The 21,785-nt window shown below is 39.7% G+C and overlaps 1 protein-coding gene across 1 annotated transcript; it reads right to left on the reverse strand.

Annotated features, from left to right (window-relative positions):
* Positions 1-50: 50 nt before the first annotated feature.
* On the reverse strand, positions 51-21,520 carry smc4 (structural maintenance of chromosomes 4). Its single transcript, XM_048162026.1, has 24 exons — positions 21,325-21,520; positions 20,649-20,781; positions 19,179-19,369; positions 16,536-16,727; positions 16,225-16,401; positions 11,340-11,504; positions 10,949-11,076; positions 10,207-10,347; positions 9,915-10,065; positions 9,619-9,783; positions 9,089-9,322; positions 8,747-8,932; positions 8,503-8,664; positions 8,137-8,362; positions 6,038-6,117; positions 5,194-5,346; positions 4,984-5,110; positions 4,706-4,895; positions 3,951-4,095; positions 3,685-3,858; positions 2,842-3,024; positions 2,477-2,709; positions 1,689-1,872; positions 51-430 (listed from the first exon to the last, which is right to left on the reverse strand). The coding sequence occupies exons 2-24, from the start codon at positions 20,767-20,769 to the stop codon at positions 272-274; spliced, it is 3,867 nt and encodes a 1,288-aa protein (XP_048017983.1). The 5' UTR covers positions 20,770-20,781; positions 21,325-21,520; the 3' UTR covers positions 51-271.
* Between the last annotated feature and the right edge of the window lie 265 nt (positions 21,521-21,785).

Raw genomic sequence — 21,785 nt, forward strand, 5'->3', positions numbered from 1 at the left:
AAATATATCAAGTGTAGTTAAGATGTAAAAGTGTCACAGAAATCAAAACATCAAATTTAATGTTTATTTAAAACATTCATCTGCAGTGCAGTGAAAACATGATAATATTGCATGTTACACCTACAATAATATAGAAAAAAGGTCATTTTATTTAAAGTTAAAAAGAGAGGACACAGAATAAGTATGATGAGACATGTAAAAGGTGAACAGTGATGTGGAAACAGACAAACCATCAGAAAGAGCGAGTGATATATGCAGTACTGGGAAACACTCATGCCGTCTCAATCTCTCGGAGGACGATGGTTTTGGGGTTGATGGCCACGTTCTTGGTGGTGTTGTGAGTCTTGTAGATGCCAATGAGACGGTCGGCCATTTCAAACATGTTGTTCCTCAGGGAGATGATGATGAATTGAGCATTCTTGGTTTGCTCCTGAAATAATGTGGGAAAGTTGACAATTAGAATTGGAGGGCAAAAATCATTTGATTTTATTTAGTGTGTACTTGATGGTAATTTAATTTCCTGAACAACAGCTGTAACAATCAATGATCCTGTTACAGCAACCCTTTAAGCCCTGAAGGCATTTTTAGAGTTGATACACACAAAAGACTCAACTCAAAAACTACAGCAAGGAGAGTCAAAAGGTATCGTTTGATAGAAAACTTTAAAGACAAATATTTAGAGACAAAAATGTATTATTATTTGGACATTCATACTGAGAAACTGCTGATAAAATACAATAATATATATATATATATATATATATACACACACATACATATCTTATTTGACATGCAATAACTCAGGAAAGAAATAAAGTAGTAGGACAATTTTTTAGGGAAGTTCCCCTACATGATCTGCATCTGGAACAAATTGTGGTGATAAGTTACAGCATTTGGAACCAAGGGATGCTTTTGTATGTGGTTTCAGTGACTTAATCACAAAACATTTCAGATGCGTTTATGCCTGTATTCAGTGCTAACTGTTTGTGATGTTGTAAATTAATAAACTACTTTATATAATGCAGGATATAATTTCAATTTGTTGGTCTTGATGATACAAAATGTGAGTTTATTTAGTTTACTGGATAGTCATGCACTGCTGTTAAATGTTAAAAATATCAAAATATAACTTAATAAATAACTGAATACTTATTTAAAAAAATTAAAAATAAAAAATAAATAAATAAATAAATAAAATATTTTGAACTTTGGTCACACTTTAGTTTAGGATCCAGTTCTTACTATTAACTATCACTTTTGCCTCTAATTACTGCTTATTAATAGTTAGTAAGGTAGTTGCTAAGTTTAGGTGTGGGATAGGATTATGGGATGTAGAATATGGTCATGCAGAATAAGGCATTAATATCTGCCTTATAAATACTAATAAACAGCCAATATCCTAGTAATATGCATGATAATAAGCAACTAGTTCCTAGTGAGAACTGGACCCTAAACTAAAGTGTTACCAAACGTTAAATACATGTAGTCAGGGACAGAGTGGGATCACTGTCATGTATCGAACAGAATTAATGTTGCACCCCTACATTTCTTAAAGCTTAAATATCTGTTCGTTCCTCACACAAAGCTATCGAATGGCTTCAGAAGACTTGGAATATAATGCAAAAACTAAAACTAAAAAAGTAGTGTATCTGGTGTATCTGACTGGTGAATAATGAAGCGGGACATACATATATGTAGCAGGCCACGATGGAGACGTTCTTGAAGTCGAGGGCAGCATCGATCTCATCCATGAAGTAGAGCGGCGTGGGCTTGAAGTGATGCAGCGCAAACACCAGCGCCAGAGAGCTGAGCGTCTTCTCTCCTCCAGACAGATTATAGATCTTCTTCCAGCTCTTCTTAGGAGGACGCACACTAGGAGACACAGGACAAAAACAAGGCTGTCAAGATATCACTCAGCTAGACTGGGACCATATATTGCTCTGTAGTTACTGCTGTATGCTTTAAATTGATCCAGGTCATAGTAATAACTGACCCAACAGAACAAGACGCTTATGCTTGAACTGACTGCAAAAAGCATGAGACACCAGTTTGTATCTTTGTGGAAAGTGCCTTCACATATAGAGCTCACAGTAAAGTCTGGGATTCACTACATGACTTTTGACTTGATTTGCCGAGTCAACGCTAGTTGCTGAAAGTCATAGCCAGTCTGCAGATATTGGGCAGTCAGAGTTTGTAGTGTATCATTAGCGTAGTGTTTCTTTTTACCTTCAGACTATGAATCCATCCAGACAGAGATCATCAAACATGTCTGATATTTTGAGCTGATTATAGAATGAACGTTGTTTTCATTTGTCATGCGTTTCGCAGCAAGGATACGTTTGTACCTCTGTGAGTTTGATGTGTTCGGCGAAGTGTTTCTCTGTAAACAAGTGTATGATGCCCAGTGTTCTAAAACCTGTTTAGATCGTAAAAGTGTGTTCCAGCCGTAGCAGGTGACTGATGTGAAGATGCACACCTGAACATGATGCCCTCAGAGAAGGGATCCAGACTGTCCACCAGCTCGAGCTCAGCGTCTCCTCCTAACGTGAGCATCTGATAGTTCTCCTTCAGTTTATTAGTGATGATGTTGAATCCAGCCATGAACTCATGCAGTCTCTGCTTGCGCAGGTCCTCACAGCCTCTCTTGAAGGAGTCTCTCTGTGTGGTGATGTCATCAAGCTCCGCCACTCTCTGCAGGTACAGTTCCTCCTACACACACAGACACACACTGTCAGTCTTTGGGCTGTAGTTTTTATTCACTCACCTGACCAAATCACTGCATTCGAGTGAGAAGAAAATAAAAAAATAAATAAATTATAATCTGAGAACAGGAGCATGTACCTTCTTCTTGAACTCTGCGATGGCTCCCAGGTTGGGTTTCATGTTGGCACAGCGGTCCTCCAGCAGAGCGATCTCATTCTTGAAGACGTCTGGGTTGCCGATGTCTTCCAGCTGCTCTGAGTTCAGTGCGGGCAGCTCTTCTGATGGCACACCATCGATGGGGTGCAGCGTCAGCTTGCTGGCCTGAGACAGACATGATGAGAAGATGAGGGTGCTTTTATTAATTAATACAAACAAACACCCTATAACAGGACCAACAGCAGACTGGGTCAACAACCACAACCAAGTAGGAAATGAGGAGGGCAGGTGGGGCAAATAAACTAATAACAAGGGGGAGAAGCTAAAACATGACAGATAGAGGAGCACAGATGGTAGACAAACAACAGAGGCCATAGTGCTGCACAATTATACAATAATACACAATCCATATCGTTGCAGCTACAAAAATAGTAGTAGTCAAAGGCCGTTGATATTGTAATCACGATTCATCATGTTGATTAACATTAATAAAATGCTTGTTTTGTGGGGAAACTTCATGCTTACGGTGTTTGTACTCTCTCCCGTTACAATCATGAGTGAAAATTGCAAAAATTACAGCATTTAAAAAGTGTTAAATAAAACAGTTTGTTCAGTTCAGTGTTATTGTTAAACATAAAATAAATAAATATTGGGTCTATATATTGGTTATCGGGCAAATAAACATGCAAATAATCTGTAATAAAAATAATTTAAAAAAAAACTCAATATCGGTTGACGTCTAATCATCAGCACCGGGAACATATGGCGAATGTGTGCTATATTTGGAGCTCCAGATACTGTATGAGGCGTGTGTGGGCTCAGTACCTCTTTCTCCCAGTGTTTGATCTTGGTGTGGCACTCAGCGATGGCCGTGTCAATGTGCTCCACCTTCAGCCGCACACTGAGAGACTCTTTCTGCAGAGCGTGCTCCTGCTCCTGTAGGGCCTTGATCTCCTGAAGGACACCACGGTGCTGTTCCTGAACCTCCGGCAGAGCTTCCTACACAAACACACACACACTCTCAGAAATGAGCGCCATCCCAGCCCTTGATGCGTTCACAGTCTGAGCCAGAGGACGGGAACAGGAAGTACCTCAGCCTGCTGGTACGTCTGCATGATCTCTCCAGCCTGCTCCTCCAGCTTCTTCAGCTGCTCCGTCAGCTCCTCGATCAGCTTCTCGTTCTCGCCGATCTCCTTCTCCAGCTGAGACACGCTGTCCTCTGACTTCTTCAGATTACTGCAAAATCAGAGGACACAATGCACTTCTGAAATTGATCAACTGGCTCTCCACAAACTCAGTTCCTGTTTGTTCAGTCGAGCTCATCCCATAGTGCGTTTTTGTCACATTGTTCTTATCGCTTGAGATACTCGTCAAACACACTGCTGTTTAGTCAACAAAATCATTTTAAAATATGATGCGTTCATGTCTTTTCTTTGTCAAAGTGTTACACCAGCATCTGATTCCGCTCCGATACACCATGAGGCGTGATGATTTTTAGTTGGCCTCTAGAGGCCGCTCTTGTACTGTGTAATGGCAGCGGAGCCTTTTCAGCTGCTCTGGCAATGGACACAACCAGGAGAAACTATCAGATTATTGCTGATAACCTTTAGAGCCATAAATCGGTGCGGTCGACCTCTAGTACCAACTAGTTTACAGCAATAGCCGAGAGATTTTTTTTCTTTGAGAAAATTTTCTATGTACTGCAAGTCACATATATCCAAAACAATCCATATCGAATCAAATCATGAAATTTGTGTCATTACCCAGCCCTAATGTTTATAGTTAACCATTTAAAAACTTAAAATATGATAATAAAACCCCATAATCAGTGGATTTGGTTACTGACCGTCCGGCAGTCTTGATGGCCACCTGGGCTTTGGTGACGGCTGAGGAACATTCATCCAGCTGTGTGTTGATCTGGTCCAGTTTGTCCTGCTGGGCCTTCAGCTTGTGACTGTTGATGTCCACGATGAGCGTGTGCAGCCTCTTCACCTCAGCCTCCACCTTCCCTGCTTTAGTGGACGCTGCCTCGAAGTCTTCAGCAGAAAACAAACATCATTACATCTAGTGATCATTTCTTCAAAATATCAAAAAAATATAAATGCATCAGCAAAACGAACGCACCTTTCCTGAAGACGTCCATGCTCTTCTCCATCTGCTTCTGCTTGGCTTTATCAGGAGCGGCAGAGATGACGTTGGCCTCCAGATCCTTCATCTGAGTCTTGAGATGGAGCTCCTGCTCTGTCAGGCTCTGTAAGACACATGACTGGTTAACAGAAGGCAGCGCTCACACGCTCGTGTTGATGTGCCATCAGGGCTCGAGGGCTGTCTGACCTGGATGGTGGCTGTATATTTCTCCAGCGTGTTCTTCATGTCTCTCAGCTCACGTCTGGCTTTGTGCACCTTCTCCTCCAGCTGCTGTTTCCTCTGCTGCCAGTCCTGTAGCTGCGTCACCTCCTTGTTCAAAGCGCTCTCCATTTTATCCAGCTGCACACAATCACAGGTCTTTAGCTAGAGAAGCACTGAAATTTTTTTTTTTTTTTTTTTTTTTTACTGAAACCAAAATGAAAGTTTTCTTTGTCAAATAATTTGTTATGATACTCAAATTCGTTGTTGAAATATATACATTTAAAATGTGGCTGTAACAAACTTGTTTTCATAATAAATCAAACAAATGAGACATCACTAACATAATGAATATGTAATATAGTGCATATATTTATTGAAATGCTCTTCTCTAGTGTTATTTTTTAGCCAACTAAAAGTTTTTTTTGTCACCGAACGGCTTTTCTGAGGTAAACGTGATGTTATTGTTCTCAAGCTGTTTTAATGACACTTTTCTGCATTTGAAACACTGATTGAACGATAACATGAGACATGATTCATTGAAATAAGTTGTACTGTTTCTCCTGATGTTCATTCATGTTTATTTGGTGCTGTAACTACTAGTAAAGAGGAAGAGATAATCGGTTCAACTGAGGCGCTAAAGACACATTAAAGACACAAAAACACACTTACTGACTGAATTTAGAAGCGCTAGTTAAACGTCCACCGTTTTGGCTGTTTTTATTTGCTAAAAACAACCATCTGGATAAATCACCTGCTGTGCTCCACGAAAGAAAGTTTGGACCCACACATGAGGGTGCGCAGAAGATGTTTAAGTGAAATAGCTTCTGACCTGCTCCTGAGTGACATCAGCGCAGACGGAGGAGCCCATCCTGCCCTTCATCACACGTCCTCCTCCTCCAGTCATGGTACCTGAGGATCATCACACCACAGTGAAAGTGAGAGAAAGCTCCTCATTACCAGCCATACATGCGGAACTTGAAGAAACTATCTTAAAATATATTACTGTTGTACTACAAATGCACCAATCCTTTATTCATTATCGGCTTCGATCCTGCAGAAAAGATTGTACCGATCCAAATCCGATATTGTGTACACTCATGGTTGTAACTGTTAAGCTTCATGAAGAGCAAAAAACATTATGGAGCACCATAAAAAGTTATCATGCACAATATATTTCAAGTCTTCTGAAGCCATTCAATAGCTTGATGTGAAGGATTTATAATATTTTATAATATAATTATAATATTTACGTCATTAAATAAAGTTCATGGAAACTCGTGCTCCACTGCAGCATTCTCCATTCAGTCACTCAAACAGTTAAGTTACAGCAGTTAGCGTGGAAAAACTCTCAGTGTTCCCATTATTATACTTGATCTGTAGATAAAGGTCTGTGGATTTGCATTAAAAGACTTTATCTTGCCAAAGTTTACGGCTTTTTTTTGTCTGTTAGATCATGACACTGGAGTAGAGATGAGCTGGCATCATGCACACAGTGACTGAAGGTAAAAGGCTCAAACTCTTGGATTGATATATCACACTAGGAGCTGTGCACACATCTCTTCTCTTTGTGCACTGTGAGTTGTGTTGCTTTCTGCACCTGGGATGTTCTTTCATATTATGATAGTTTTGAGCATTGAAAGATTATTTATGACCTATCTTGCTTTTGTTGCTCCATTAAAAAGCTGTGCAATGCATTTAAAAAATATGAGTTAGTTTTATAGTATTTATTTCTTACAAATTGTTTTCATGAAGATTTTATAACACCACAAACAGTATTTCTTTTTAACATTTCAGATTTAGCACTACTCTTGCATTCAGTTTTATTTTTGTTTAGATTTGATTTGAAAGTTTCTGTGCACATAATATTTTTTGTTGTTTTTCCCTAAAATCAAATGGTGTCTATTTATTGGATTATGTTTAACACACAAAAGAGTGATCATCAGTTCCACACATAATTTTTTCCATTAAAATTTTTTTTCTGGATTCCGTTTTTTTTTCCTTTCCCCTTTTTAATTTTTTCTTAGACTCCATTTCAATGGTAAAATTTAATTTTAGTAATCAAAAAGCATGTCTAATTAATTGAATTCAAGAAACTTGTACAATTTAACAACAATTTATTAAGTCTAACAGAAATTACATTTTTAGGGCCCTATGAAATACGCATAAAGGCATAAAACAATTTAATTGATCTTTCAGTCATATGACATTCAACAAAAAATGTCAAACAAAGTGCTGCACAACAGAGCTTTACTGTTCAAATTAAAACATGGAAGAAAAAAATTGTAGTTATTCCTTAAAAATAAATTTTTACTGTACAATTTTTTTTTTTTTGGACATATTGTGTGTCAACATTTCTTTAAGTTAAACCAAACGGGTTATTTTGACGGGTTGCCATGAAGACCTGCTTTGAGTTTGTGCGTTTATGATATGACAATAGTTTTTCTCAAATGAAACAGTAAAATGTTGATGAAGTGACTGTCAGAGCGGCTCTGGAGATTAAGTCATGCATTCATGTCCTCAAACAGCGATGTGGCAGAGGCTGAAAAACACGAGCGTCACGTGTGCTTCAGTGTGTGTGTGTGTGTGGGGTAAATGAAACCACGCTAACAGAACATGCAGAATTCATTTTTAAATGGTCTTTTTAATATTCACACACTAGTATATATTGCAATTTAAGTGTTCTGACCTACTTTTCATTTATTCTTCAAAAATTTGACAAATTCCGTAACATTCCACGTTATACAGTAAATTCTGTTTTTATGTTGGAATCTGGGATTCCATCTGCGTCGTGGAAATCATAGGGCCCTACACACACTCTGAGCTATAGATATTCTACAATGATGAAGACAAAACTGCACTGGTATCAGATCATGTTGGCCGACGCTCAGGATTTGGGTCTCGGTGCATCCCTAAGTGAAAAAAACTCACCGGCCTGCTCGATGATCTGCCCCTGCAGTGTGACCACCCTCCAGCGCTTGTCCTTCTGGAAAGCCACTCGGGTGGCCTGCTCCAGGTCTTTGGCCACCAGCGTGTCCCTGAGGGCGAAGTAGAACGCGGGGCGCACGCCCTCGTCCTTCACCCGCACCATGTCAAACAGACGAGGGATGTTCTCTGGGGTGGAGATGGAGCCCATGTTCTGCTGCCACACTTTCATCTGAACAACAACACCAAACATCATCACTACAGGACTTCACATGGACCGTGATAAAGGGTTCTGCAAGGCAATATGGATCTGATAATGGCACGCTTTAGTCATGAGTTTAGAAGCACTGAGCCACATGTCAATTTTCCCACCTTGTCCAGACCAATGAAAGTGGCCACACCGATGTTCTGGGCCTTCAGAAACGTGACGCACTTCTGCGCTGTGTCAATGGTGTCTACTAAAATATTATCCAGGGAGCCACAGCTGGAGGAGATGGCCACGTCATACTTCTCATCAATAGCTCCCAGATCACCCTGTTGAGACACCATCAGGAACGTGAGGATGTTTAACTGCATAAAACGATTAGCTGGCTGAGGTGAACGCGAGTGGACGTACCAGCCGTCCCAGGATGCCTGGGATCTTTCCTGAGCGCTTCTGCTGCATGAGGGCGTCCAGCACTTTGCTGCGGCTGCGGTTGGAGGACAGAGAGCTCTTGGCTTCAGCCACCTTCTGTCTCATGTCACCAACCTGCGCTCGCTTCTGCCTGTCCTGCTCAGAGATCTGCTCCAGCTCCTGCTCGTCCTGCAAGACAAACACACACACAACTTCATTTTACAATCAATGCCACATAGATCCATCGCATCCTGTTTTTTGTATCCATCTCATCAGCTGTTTTTCTAGAGCTGATCACAAAATGAACTATTTTAATGAGAGCTCTTTGAAACAAAGACTCTTCACCTTCTTGAGCTGCTCCTCACACTGGGGTATTTTGATGGGCAGGTCTTTGATGGCGGCTCTCCTCTCTCGCAGTGTGTCCACAGCCTCCTGCAGGGCATTTTTGGCCTGGTTGAGTTGGCTCACAGCGGTGTTGTGCTGACTCAGGTAGATGTCCAGCTCTGACTGTGCCACGTCCATCCGTGAGCGTGTCTCGTTCACCGTCTTGCTCAACTCCAGCAGCTCCTGCTCCTTCTTCTGCAGGAACACCAGACACAAGGAGCACAGATTGAGACCAACAGAACACATATGGAAAATGTAGTCAAAAAACAAATTATAGTGCCATATGTTATAAACATGCATTATTAACGCCAAGCCTGAACAATCAAAACCAGTTCTCAGGATTTTATTTGTGCACTATAAGTAGCACCAATGCAAATGTGTGTGCTTTGCGCATGTTTTGCTTGCTGATAATTGCATTATAGACACTGCAGCACGTTTTGGATAAGAGTGCTATTAGCTGCGTCACACATAATCCTGTTATGTTGGCGTACCTCTTTATCTTCCTGTAGGCCGCTGGTCTCCTCCTTCAGGCTCTCCATCACCTGAGCTAACTTCTGCTCCTCCTCCAGCTTCTTCTTCTCCAGCTGCTCCTTCTGAGCAGACGCCTCCGTGATGATCTTCTCACTGCTCGCAGGAACGCTCCTCACCTCCTCCAGCTGGACAGAACACAAATGTTCATGAAGATCTAGAGTCATGAAACCACCTGAGCGGCTCAACTATTCGCCCAGCCCGAGTGCTGCAGATGAACGTCCAAGACAAAGTTGCTCTGCAGTATCAGTCAACTCACCTTCTCCTTGTCTTTCTGAAGCTGTTTCTGCAGTTTCTTGGTTTTGCTCTTGGTGTGTTTGAGTTTCTCGCGCACCTCCACATCCTGCAGGTCCAGCTGGGTAAATTTCTCCTTCTGACTCTCGATGAACTTGGTCAGCTTGGTCAGTTTCCTTCAGAGGAAAAACATCATAAGCCAAATAAACTTCTGAGCAGAGGGTGACACCCAAACATGAAGAACATTATGTGAGCAGCTGGTATACATGCTAAAGATTCATCATCAATAGTTTTTGGAGGATGGAAACATTTCTCACTTCTCCACACCCTTCAGATCCTCATTCTTGGTCTTCATCTCCTGCGTCAGCTGGCTGCTTTTGTCACTCAGTTCCTTTGTGTCCTCCTGAATCTGCTGTTTCTCAGCTTCTTTCGCTGATGCACGCTTCTGTAGGTCATGCCTGTAGAAACACAAACGTCACTCTGAATGACCAAACCCTTCTGCAGGAAACCCATCAAGAACTGCTCACAGTGTGAAAGCATTGAGCAGTGTTTCCCACAGGATTTTGAGACTATGAGTGAAGAGGGGCATGCCTTCCCCGGAAGAAAGTTTTGAACACTTTTCAAATTAAATTCATCAATCTGGTGGTGATTGATTGTCATTACATAGATCTGATGTCTGAAAATAATAAATGCTCACCAAAATGATTATAGCTCATTTATATTTGTTTAATTCACTTTAAATTTAAAAACAAAAATAAACTGTAAAGCTATAATTTATTTTTTAATTGTGGTCGGCATATCGCGGGCCGCATTTACATTCGTGACGGGCCACATGCGGCCTGCGGGTTGAGAACCACTGGTCTAGGTAATTAATGGGAAATGACAACGAAAATTCTTTCTAGTGTGCACGTGATCGAATGTATACTTTGAATTGAAAGGCTAATCATTTGGCTGTAATCATACACCAAGCATGTGTGTCAAAACTGAAGTATAGTTTGAGTTCAAGCTGTGTCACTCAGTTGTTCATGTTCAGGGTCTTCAGGGGTGTGAATGTCTTACACATAGAACTGACAGAGGAGGTTCCTCTTCTTAAAGATGTCATTCTCTAATGTGAGGAACTCCACGGCTTTATTCTTCTCCCCCTCCAGAGCGCTCTTCTCCTTCTCCACCAGCTTCACTCGATTCAGCTGCGCACACACAGATACTACAACTGATGCATTTCACTAATTACAGCAGAATCACATGAGCTTCAACATTAGCTTTACATCTGCTTACATAAGCTGGGATATGTGGCTTAAAGGGATAATATAAAAAGGAATTACTTCTTCTATTCCAAAATGTTTGAAGTAGAAAAGTAGGGGGGAAAAAAAATCTCCTGCGAGATACTGGAGTACATGAACCTGCTCAAGACACCTGCAGATGAATGTTTCCACTGCCCATGATCACGTACCTTCTCTCCTCGCTGCTCGTTCAGTAACTCCACCCGACGGCACAAGACGTTGATGGGTTCTTTGAGACGGCATGAGCCGATAATGTCCTCCAGGTACTCCAGCATGCCTTCATCGTGCTCCGTCTGTCCTTTGGGCTTCATCATGGCAATCTGCTCCACCTCACCCTGACAATGACACGACATGACACAACTGCACTTACACAAACATACTGATGCGCCTCGTATCTCCATACAGATTTAATCAAATGTGATAAACCAGATTGAGAGGAAGACAGTGGTTTGTGCATTATATAGTGGCCTCACATGTACACAACACGACATGCGTCAATTAAGCTCAGTTAAAAATCATTTCTTAAGAATATTCTTATCTTGAGAATATTTTTTATAAAAAATAAAAATAAAATAAATTGTATTTTACACACACACAAAAAAAGTCCCGTCAAGCCAGGTGTGATAAATAGTCTGTGTGCTTATTTAGATTATTATGGTAATCAGCAGGCAGCGCAAAAAGACGGCCTTTGACTTGATCTGCAATAATGTCCAATCAATCAGTTAAAACCAATGTCAGTTTCTTAAGAAAAAAAAAAAAAAAAAAAGTGAAGAAAATATTTCAGCACTTAGGAACATTATGAAGTTGTTAGAATTTATCTTAAGTTCAAATATTGAAAAATCTCTTTAAGATTAATTAAGATTTAATGATTATGTAAAACAGTAAAAGGTTGCTGATGCGCATGTAAAAAGTATACAGATGACACTTTTGCACAACGTTCTGCTTTGAAAAATTGGAAAACATCAGTAAACTAGAAAGTGCCGGTATACGGTAATATGATATATCACGATAATGAATATGCGCAATATTGTTATCTTGGGCACTTCAAAATACTGTGATTTGTTACGAATTATTCCAATTTAAAATGCACTTAAGAATACTTTGCTGCGTCAAAGAGGCATGTGCACGGATGTAAACAAGACCAACGTGCATGAGCAGCATGGCGGAACAAGTGAAGGAGAATGAAATGAAAATGCACTTTCACCAAAGACTACAGAATAACTTAAAGGGACTTTACTTTCACTTTCTGACAGCAGATGGCGCTGATGGAACAGCAGAAATGCAGCGGTTACCCCGGAAAACCCCGTAAACAAAGCAGCTGGCTATAGCTACTACAGTATTTAAAATGTTTTATACAGCCATTCAGATTTTCATTCACAGCACCAAACACTTAAATACTTATTGTACTTGTTATTTTCAAACTTAAACATTTTATATTTTAATCTGGACTACAACACGCCCTTGTTTTAACATGAACAGTAGCATTTTTTTTTTTTTTAGCTAACTTTAACAATAACTTCTGTAACAAATGTAGCTATTGCTCATTTTTAATGTTAGTTAATGCAATAATTAACTAATGAGACCTTATTGTAAAGTGATACCTATTGTTCTTTATAATTCTTTAGCACTTTAAATGTTTGAAACATGTTTATTTATAATTTTTTTTGTGTATTGCTTTATTGTATTTATATGTCCAGAGTTATTTCTGTTACAAGAAAAAAAAAAGTTAATAAACCTATAACACTTTTTTTTTTTTAAACATTTCAATATCGTGAACATGAGAACATCGCAAAATAAATTTGATACTGTCACATGCCTACAGTAAACCACAGGAAATCGTACTCTTTATTTTTGATGAAACTGTGTTTTCCAACGTCCTTTGAAAGTTAAATCAATGGAAACTCTGGTGTGGTGGATGGGTAGGGACCATGTGTCGAGACCAATCGGACACTGTTTCACAGCTGGCACGCACTTGGATTGATTGTTCAGATTGACAGGTCATGATTTACCGAATCAAAGTTGAAACTGCACTGGAAAAATCACTCAACAACCAGGATCTTATTACTTAATTTATGTAATTCTAAATATTTTTACACATGTAAGCAGTTCTTATTAGGGCTGGGCAATATGGCCAAAAAAAAAAAAAAAAAAAAAAAAAAAAAAAAAAGTTTTTTTTTTCCAGAATGATTGACCGATTCATTTAGTTTTTTTTTTAAACTAGTCAACTTAAAAACGTAAACAATGATTCAACTAACATTCTCTTTATTAACAATCTGATTTTTTAAAAAAAAAGTTCTATTTCAAGTGCGCCACACCTGAAGTGATGCTGTCAACGTGCTGTAAATGTAAAACGATTAATTTAGTTTGCTAAATATCTTTGCAGAAAATATGCATGAAATAGGAAGGCAAATGTTGTACAAACTTATCTTAAACATTTCCTATATACTCAGAAATCATATTAAAGTTACAAAAATTCTAAATATGTCTGCCAAAAAGTAATAGCAACAAATAACACCATTAATAGGCTATTATTAACAGCAAATGGTTTGTAAAAACAGAAAACAGCAGCTTTCAGCCTGTCACTATCATGCAAACATGAAACATCAAAAATACAGTAGTTCTTTACAGGTTTTTGCATTCCATTGCGCTATTTTTCCTACTGTTTTTATGTTTGCCGGACACGTTTGGCTGTTGCACACACAAAAAAAAGTTCAACTCGTGTTTAATTACTTTGCATTTTTCCCATTCAACTGCCCTTGTCTTGATTTTTGTTCAATGTAATAACACATTAGTAAGTGAACAGCCACTAAGACTAGCAAACGAATAGCTAAGAATAGCTACATTCATAGTGTGATTAATCAGGCGTGTCATTATGTGATCAGATTACTTTCTGCTCTCAACGGTTATCATTGCTGAATTGTCTGATTTTATAATTGCTAACATTTGTACTTAAAAATCATGATTTCTTGATTTAAAAATAATAAAATCGAGGCAAAACATTAAATTTGAATTAATTGGGGAAGTTGTAATGATGCATCCGGAACCGGTTAAAAATCGATTAAAACGTGACAATTCAAGTCGGTTGAGACACTAAATGAATCGCGATACATTTTGGGACGGGGATTTATATGAATGTATAGTTGAGGGTAACTGACTGTTCAGAAAAGTTTAGACTTAGTTTTTTTAGATTTAGGCATTTTCTTATCATCTTACTTCCGTACAATGCATTTTAAAGCAGTTTTAGCGCGCAGCGCTGCTTTGTTTACAGCGGTAACCATGGAAGCGCCGTATTGGCGCTGTTCCGTAAGCGCCATCTGCTGTCAAGACAGTGAATCTGCGTTCTCATGCAGCCCGTCTGCTGTTATGAAGTTTTATGTAGCATAATTTCACAAAGCTAAAGTCTGAACATTCTGTTTTTGCTTCAGTGTTAAAATGATACAATCCAATTTAAATTAAACACGGCTCATGCTGCATGTATGCAGGATCTTTGTTGGGATCTTGATTAAAATGCAGTGGTTGACTCATTTTAAATGGCTACAGATAGTTCAGCCTGTAATAGAGCACATAAACATTGTTCATGTACTAATATGAAGAGATTTCTTTTTTAGTACCATTTATTTGATTTTAGGATTTATTTTAAAATTTAATTTTGTTATAAAGATATTTCAGTTTCACAAAGAAATATGCTGCATTTTGTCTGAGAAATAATAAATAGACACTCATTTAAATCTCATATTATTAAATCGTGAGAAAATTGAATCGTGAAACCAGTGAATCGTATCGAAGTGAGTTGAGTGAATCGTTACATCCCTAGTCATATATACTTTCTAATAGTCATCATGTCAAGCATGAATAAAAATGAATCAAATTGTTTTTTTACAATTATAATTTGAAACCGAAAAGACACTGATTGCCCTTGACTAATCACTAGTTGCTCATACTAGTACTTAAGACACAGTCTTAACATATTGGCTATGTTTATGCAACTGGCAGCTGAATTTAATGATTTGGAGGGGTGTCCCAATACTTTTAGCAATATAGTGTACCATGTATTTTTGTAGAGTTAAGCTTTTATTTTTAAATATGTCACTTTTATCCATTTAAAGCACTTTTGGTCAACCTCGGTTGTGTTTAAATGTGCTCTATAAATAAACATTGAAATTTGAAAAATGAATTCATTACAATGCCTTCAGGGTGTAAAGTGTTTACAGTGACAGTCAACAGAAAGCTCACATTTCATTTCCGGATTATCGGTTGATCATGATGACAAATATTGGTAGTCTGTATCGGCTGCAAAAATCCTGATCGGAGCATCCCTAATTTATATGTTTGGTTACACTGAATTAAAACTAAATAACAAAACTACTTGCATGTTATATCGAAAGCATCCGCACTTAGCTAAACAGCATATCAGCAAGCAAGCGACTGTCCTTGTGAAAAATCACAAACCTCAGAGCGTACATGCACACAAACACCACAACACTTGACCCAACACACCGGTTACATTTCACTGTACAATGACAGGGTTGATAAAGCTGCTCTGATAGAAACACATGTACATGTGAGACACTTTCACTGTGTCTCCGGTTTATCAACCACACAGAACAGAATGAAACTAATGTTAAACTGAACAACAGTGTGAGTTAACGGCGCAAAAAAAAAAGTCCAAAAACACAAGCTGATGTGAAGGAAGTGAAAGGAGGCTCGCTCCTGCCTCACTGAAGCAGCACACATAATATTGGGGTTGGCCTTGACTTTAACACACCAATATTTACGTGCTGCTAAAGCGAGGAAGGAAGAGTGGACAGATGTTGACCTCTGACCTTTTTGGACAGCCCATGTTTACAAACCTTGTTCAATTGTCAGGTTTAGCGTTTGTTAGCCCTTAAAACGCTAGAGCAGCAAATGATGGTTTGCACCTTCCCTCGTGTTGAAAACCATGACGCGCTGCTATAGCAGTCCAAGGTTGACTTTATTCACGACTCTCCAGAAAACACAAGAGGCCAACAGCAATGACGTGAGCATGCAGCGTTCGAGAGAGGTGATGGCGATTACCTGCAGAATGAGGAAACGGTTGTGGTCCAGATCGATGCCGTGGCTGCGCAGTAGTGCGCCCACATCTTTGAAGGTGGCTTTCTTTCCGTTGATGTGGTAGGCAGAGGAGTTGTCTTTTCCTGCAGTTCTCGAAACATAGAAGGAGCTGTTAGGGATGACTTCGTAGTCGTCTCCTTCCTGAACACACAAGTACAGAAGAAGAAACACTTAATTCTCAATATACTGTGAAGAAAGAAAAATCTTTGATCTTCATTAGGCTTATTTGGCACATTTGTATAACACAACGACTGCAGGTAGTCATGTTGGTTCACCTTATCGACGATCTTCTGAAAGTGCACCTCTACAGTGCAGCTCTGGATATCCGGATGCTTGTCAGAACTGTGGATCAGAACAGACAGCTTCTTGGAGCGGATCTTCTGAGCTCTGTATCCAAACACGAAGAGCATGGAGTCGATCACGTTGGACTTGCCACTGCCGTTCGGACCGATGATACAGGAGAAGCGCTGATGAGAGAAAGATCAGACAGAACGTGATGGTAAGATACAACGCAGACACAACTATTACACCACTATTCTTAGTGAAACAAAGAGAGGTGCTGTAAGTACAATACTCACAGACAGCATTTGTCAAACATCTTATCAAATGATAGATGACATTTTATCTATCAATGTGTCGAGCACATCTAATTAGGTCCAAAAATACACCTAAAATCACGTTTAATGTCTGAAAAATCATGATTTCAGTTATGATAAAAGATCAATGAAGGCCAGATTTTAAAGTCAACAGTCCACAAGAGGGCGCAATAAATTTAAATTAAACAGCAGTGTGTTATTGTCTGATGCAAAGGCCAAACCTTGCTGTTAAAACAAGTGAAATTCCACCATTCATTTCTATCACGTTACGTGTTCATTGGCTCACTTTCCATTCTGATCCACAATAAATGCATATTTTGCACAACAGATATTTGAATTACTTCCATTGTGGGACATGTTGACAGTACATGTGAAGAACTATACTTGTGTGAACCATTATCACTAAAACACCAGCTGATTCAAAGACACTGAGAAAACAAGAAGAAGAAAAGTGAACTTTGAGACACTCAGGCCCTGTTTCCTCCTGGTATTAAGATGTGTTTTGGTCGATCAGATCACAAGTGGACGACACTAAATACAGGTGTAAAACGTTTTGAGCTTGTCTACTTTCGATCACTTCCAGAGGTAGTTGAAAACACATTCGACTGGATTATTTTCATAGTGGAAAGACTCATGTGGTCGAATGAGAAAAAAAAACGCTTACTCTCCGTCTACTGACCTAATGCGTTAACACTATGGGACAGACGAGATTTAAACTTTCTCAGCAGAAGACCCAAGTTTGGTTTGAAGATGAAAAATGTACCAAGCACAATGTTCTCTCACCATTCCTGATTTCTAACACACACTCACACACTCAGTGCTCGGTCGGTCTTGCAGCTGTCAGAGCAGAAACGAAACCTGATTCTCTCCGTATGTTTTCTGTCGTCTCCGGTCACATTCGTATGTAAATTGTGCAAGCTTATTGTCCATTAAATCGAAAGGTCTGAAAAAACCCACCCATAGACCCTCCCCTCGAAGAAATCAGGACAGAAGTGGTTGAAAGTGGACAAAAGAGACAAGAATTTGTCTCCCTTGTCTACTTGTGATCCGATCAACCAAAACACATCTTAATACCAGGGGCCTGATGTATAAACATTGTGTACGCACAAAAAAGGCACTGATGAGCTGTAGACCATGCGTACGCACTCTTTTACAGGAGTGAGCGAAGTAATGAAGTGATTTTAAACTCTGTTTTACATTTATATTAAATACATCACTCTCCTTAATTGAGTTTAGCACCAAAATTACATGAAATCATTATCCAGAAGTTACATTTTATATGAATTTAAGTAGAAATCTTTGTAGTGGATGCACTGCTTTGGAACACTTTTCCTGTGGCATGCTGTTTTAATGTTTTAACTACAGCGAGGATCGCTTGGCGCATGATAATTACACTTTAAATGGTGTTCCAAGTAGCAGAACTCATGTTTTGATCAAATATTTTCGTGCAAATAATGATTAATGATGTGCACTTCTAAGCAGATGGCTTAGCAACATATTGGCATAATGACAGACACTGAAGGAGTCGCTCGGTGATCGTCCGACGAGTAACTACTGTACGCTGTACTGTACAACCTCTGCTGACCGCAGGTGTGCTGTGTGTCATGACAGACAGTAGCCTAACGATAACCCCTTTCATGGTCATGAAAAAAATACCACTGTTTTGGAAGGATAGATTTAAGGAAACCGTAAAATATGCACATTTTTAAAAAAAAATTTTTTATTTTAGTCAGACAATAATTTTCAATGCAAAAATAATGCAGCCTATCTGTTTACATTAAAAAATATTAACATCCTACAATATATTATGTTTACCTTATAGGCAAAACTGCATAAATTTGATTTGTTTAAAATGCTTAAAAATACTATTTGGTCAGTAGAAAAGAATGAGAATAACTCTTTATTGAAAACTTTCTCTGAACAGTATTTTGATAGTAGTTTGATTTATTTATTTATTCTAAAACAAGACAAGGATAGTGAATGATTTTTAGCAACGTAATGTGATAATTTATAATGCATTTTTAGTCATATTTTCATAATGTCTTGTACCGTTAAACACGGTGTCATGTGAATGGGAATATGCATGGAAATGATATGCAGATGATGTAATGCACAGTAAAACTAGGAGCTGTAAGCTCCATGTATGGTGATTTCAGGGAGGTTATTTCAAAATCTGTCTTTTGTGCGTATGCACACTTTTTCCCGTAGATGTTATCCTAAGTTTTATACTTGAGGCCCCTGGTGTAAACAGAGCCTCAGATCCGGACACCTGATCTGATGAATCACGTTCACTGGTGTCAGAGGGGTTTGTGCTGTCGGTACCTTATGGAAGGGGCCCAGAATCTGTTCTCCAGCATAGGACTTGAAGTTCCTGTTGACGATGTGTGTGATCATGAGGCGAGGGGCGCCGGGCTCGGAGCTCATGGCAGGGGGCGGCGGTGGGGCGATGCTGCCCAGGATCTCCTCCAGACTGCGGTTATCAAGCACCTCGGCCGGCTCGCCCGGAGACACATCTACAGCAACAACAACAACAACAACAACAACAACAACAACAATCAACACACCAACCTGCAACAAGGTCACGCACTGCATCTGATTTCACATGAGGTTACAGTGAGGACATTTTCACACTGATGGTGGGGGTTCATATTTGAATTTGCAATCATGTTTACTGTGTGCCGCTATCAATAATCGGGGTACTGAATGCGTGCTCGCTGTTCACCACAGACACCTTCAGCTTATAATTGTGGCGTCTAGAGTTGTCAAAGTACTGATTTTGGTACTGAAGTTTTAAAAATGTGACGCTTTGAGCGCTGTTGATTGGATTCATAAACACCTGATTGGCCATTGTGTTGACACAGACACATCCGATGAGTACGTCAACACAATGGCCAATCAGGGGTGTTTACGAATCCAATCAACAGCGCTCAAAGCGTCACATTTTTAAAATTTCCTCTGTACATTTGACAACTCTAGACTTTCCCTATTCAACTTACGGAACGAACGTGGCGCCAGTTTCATTTGTTCCGTAAGATGAATAAGGAAGGTGTAGGACATACAGCGTAAACTTTCTGAAGAATACGGAAAGCGGAAGCACGTGCGAGGTGATCATTTGTGTTTATAAAACATATACTGTTGTATTTTTTTCAGAAATGACCGATGGTTTCTCTAGATAAGACTCTTATTCCTCGTCTGGTATCGTTTAAAGCTCTTTGAAGCTGCACTGAAACTGTAATTTTGACCTTCAACCGTTTGGAGACCAGTGAAGTCCACTATATGGAGAATAATCCTGGAATGATTTCATCAAAATCCTTCATTTCTTTTCCACTGAAGAAAGAAAGACATGAACATCTTGAATGACATGGGGGTGAGTTTATTTAAAAGTGAACTAATTCTTTAACTTGCACACTTTCTGTTATTCCTTGCTGAATTCTGATGATTTACATATCAAGTTGTGTAAGATAGCCACACTTTTGTTAAAGCTAAGAGAATGATGCGAGCATCGCTTTGATAGAGTTTAAAATTATAAAGCACAATGTAGGTTGTTATATACACATAGCGGTCACAGTCACATTACAGCTGTAAAGTTTCCAGATGTTGTACCATGTTTACAGCCATGACTACATCATCTTAAGCATCTAATAATCTGTGAACATTAGCAGTCAGCTAACTGACTTCACTAAACAAGACACCCGTCTCGAGATGAGAAAGAAACACGGACACATCTGACGAAACAAAGCTCGCGTCAGTCACGCTCGAAGCTCCGCTGAAGAAACTTTCCCCGGTTCTTACCGTGCTCGCGGGCCGGTGGCGCGCTGCTCCCCGCGGGCGCGCTCACATCATCGTCGGACTCGTCCCGCGCCTCCGCCGCTCTCCGGGCAGCCGTCGAGCTCTTGCTGGTCTTCGCAGGCATGATTCACGGCACCTGAAAACACATCGTGTCGTTCTTTGAAGCATTATAAACAATAGTGTCGAGACAAAAACACCACCACAGACTCGACTTCACACAAGTGTGTGTGTGTGAGGCGAGCCTGATGACGAGCTCATACATGACAACACTGAGCGCGTCACGAGTGTGTGTGTGTGTGTGTGTGTGTGTGCTGACAGCTGAACTAAACCCTCACCAGCCGCTTTACGTCTCTTGAGGACAAAATGAAGGAAAGAAACCCGACTGTAAGGGATTTATATATCGACTGTGTTAGACACAATGATAATAATGACGACAGACCGCGTTCAGACACTCTCCTTAATATACAAACCAATCCGCCGGTTAATAACGACAGCAATACGTCACGTTCTTTCAGGAAACTAATCACTTAATGTTGATTATGCTGCAGTTTAAAACTAGTTCACACTATATATCCACATTTATGAACCCAAAGTGTGACTGTTAATCGACTAGTTTATTCATAAACGCGTTTGTTTGCGTTTATGCGATCTGACACTTGACTTGATCCGCATTATTTACCTGTGATTCGGCTGTTTTCCTCACGCTCGTCGATGTCACTCCGAATCTCGCGCTCCTGTGAAACGGATTGGCATATATATCGTATGTTTAGAGAATAAACCGGAGGAGATCTGCGCTCGTTCACTTCCCTGCGCTGAACTCGCACTCATAAATGGCGCGTAAACTGAGTGTGACGAACCCGAGTCCGTTGTGACCCGCGCGGTGCTTCATGGGAGCGCGCAAGCCCCCCGCGCGTCACGTGACCGGGCATTTTTATCTGTTTTTGCGGTTTTGTTTAGTGACAGCGAGCACACTGAGCATGTTCAAAAGTCCAATCAATGGCAGTTTATTTAAAAACAGTATCAGTTCAGTTTCAAACGAACGTGTCGTTAAAGAAAAATAAAAAATATATACACCGATTTTTTTCTGCAGTCATTGAGTACTTTAACAAATCTTAAATAAATAAATACATTCAATTTGTC

This window comes from Megalobrama amblycephala, linkage group LG16 (assembly GCF_018812025.1).
Source record: "Megalobrama amblycephala isolate DHTTF-2021 linkage group LG16, ASM1881202v1, whole genome shotgun sequence".
Taxonomy (NCBI): Eukaryota; Metazoa; Chordata; class Actinopteri; order Cypriniformes; family Xenocyprididae; genus Megalobrama; species Megalobrama amblycephala.

What these genes read in the sequence shown, in the direction of transcription:
- smc4 (XM_048162026.1), bottom strand. Translation starts at nt 20,769, where the DNA reads ATGCCTGCGAAGACCAGCAAGAGCTCGACGGCTGCCCGGAGAGCGGCG. An exon ending in GCCACCGGCCCGCGAGCACG is followed by an intron (nt 19,370 to 20,648) that starts GTAAGAACCGGG and finishes TTGTTGCTGTAG; the next exon opens with ATGTGTCTCCGGGCGAGCCG. An exon ending in AATATACAGCCACCATCCAG is followed by an intron (nt 5,111 to 5,193) that starts GTCAGACAGCCC and finishes TGTGTCTTACAG; the next exon opens with AGCCTGACAGAGCAGGAGCT.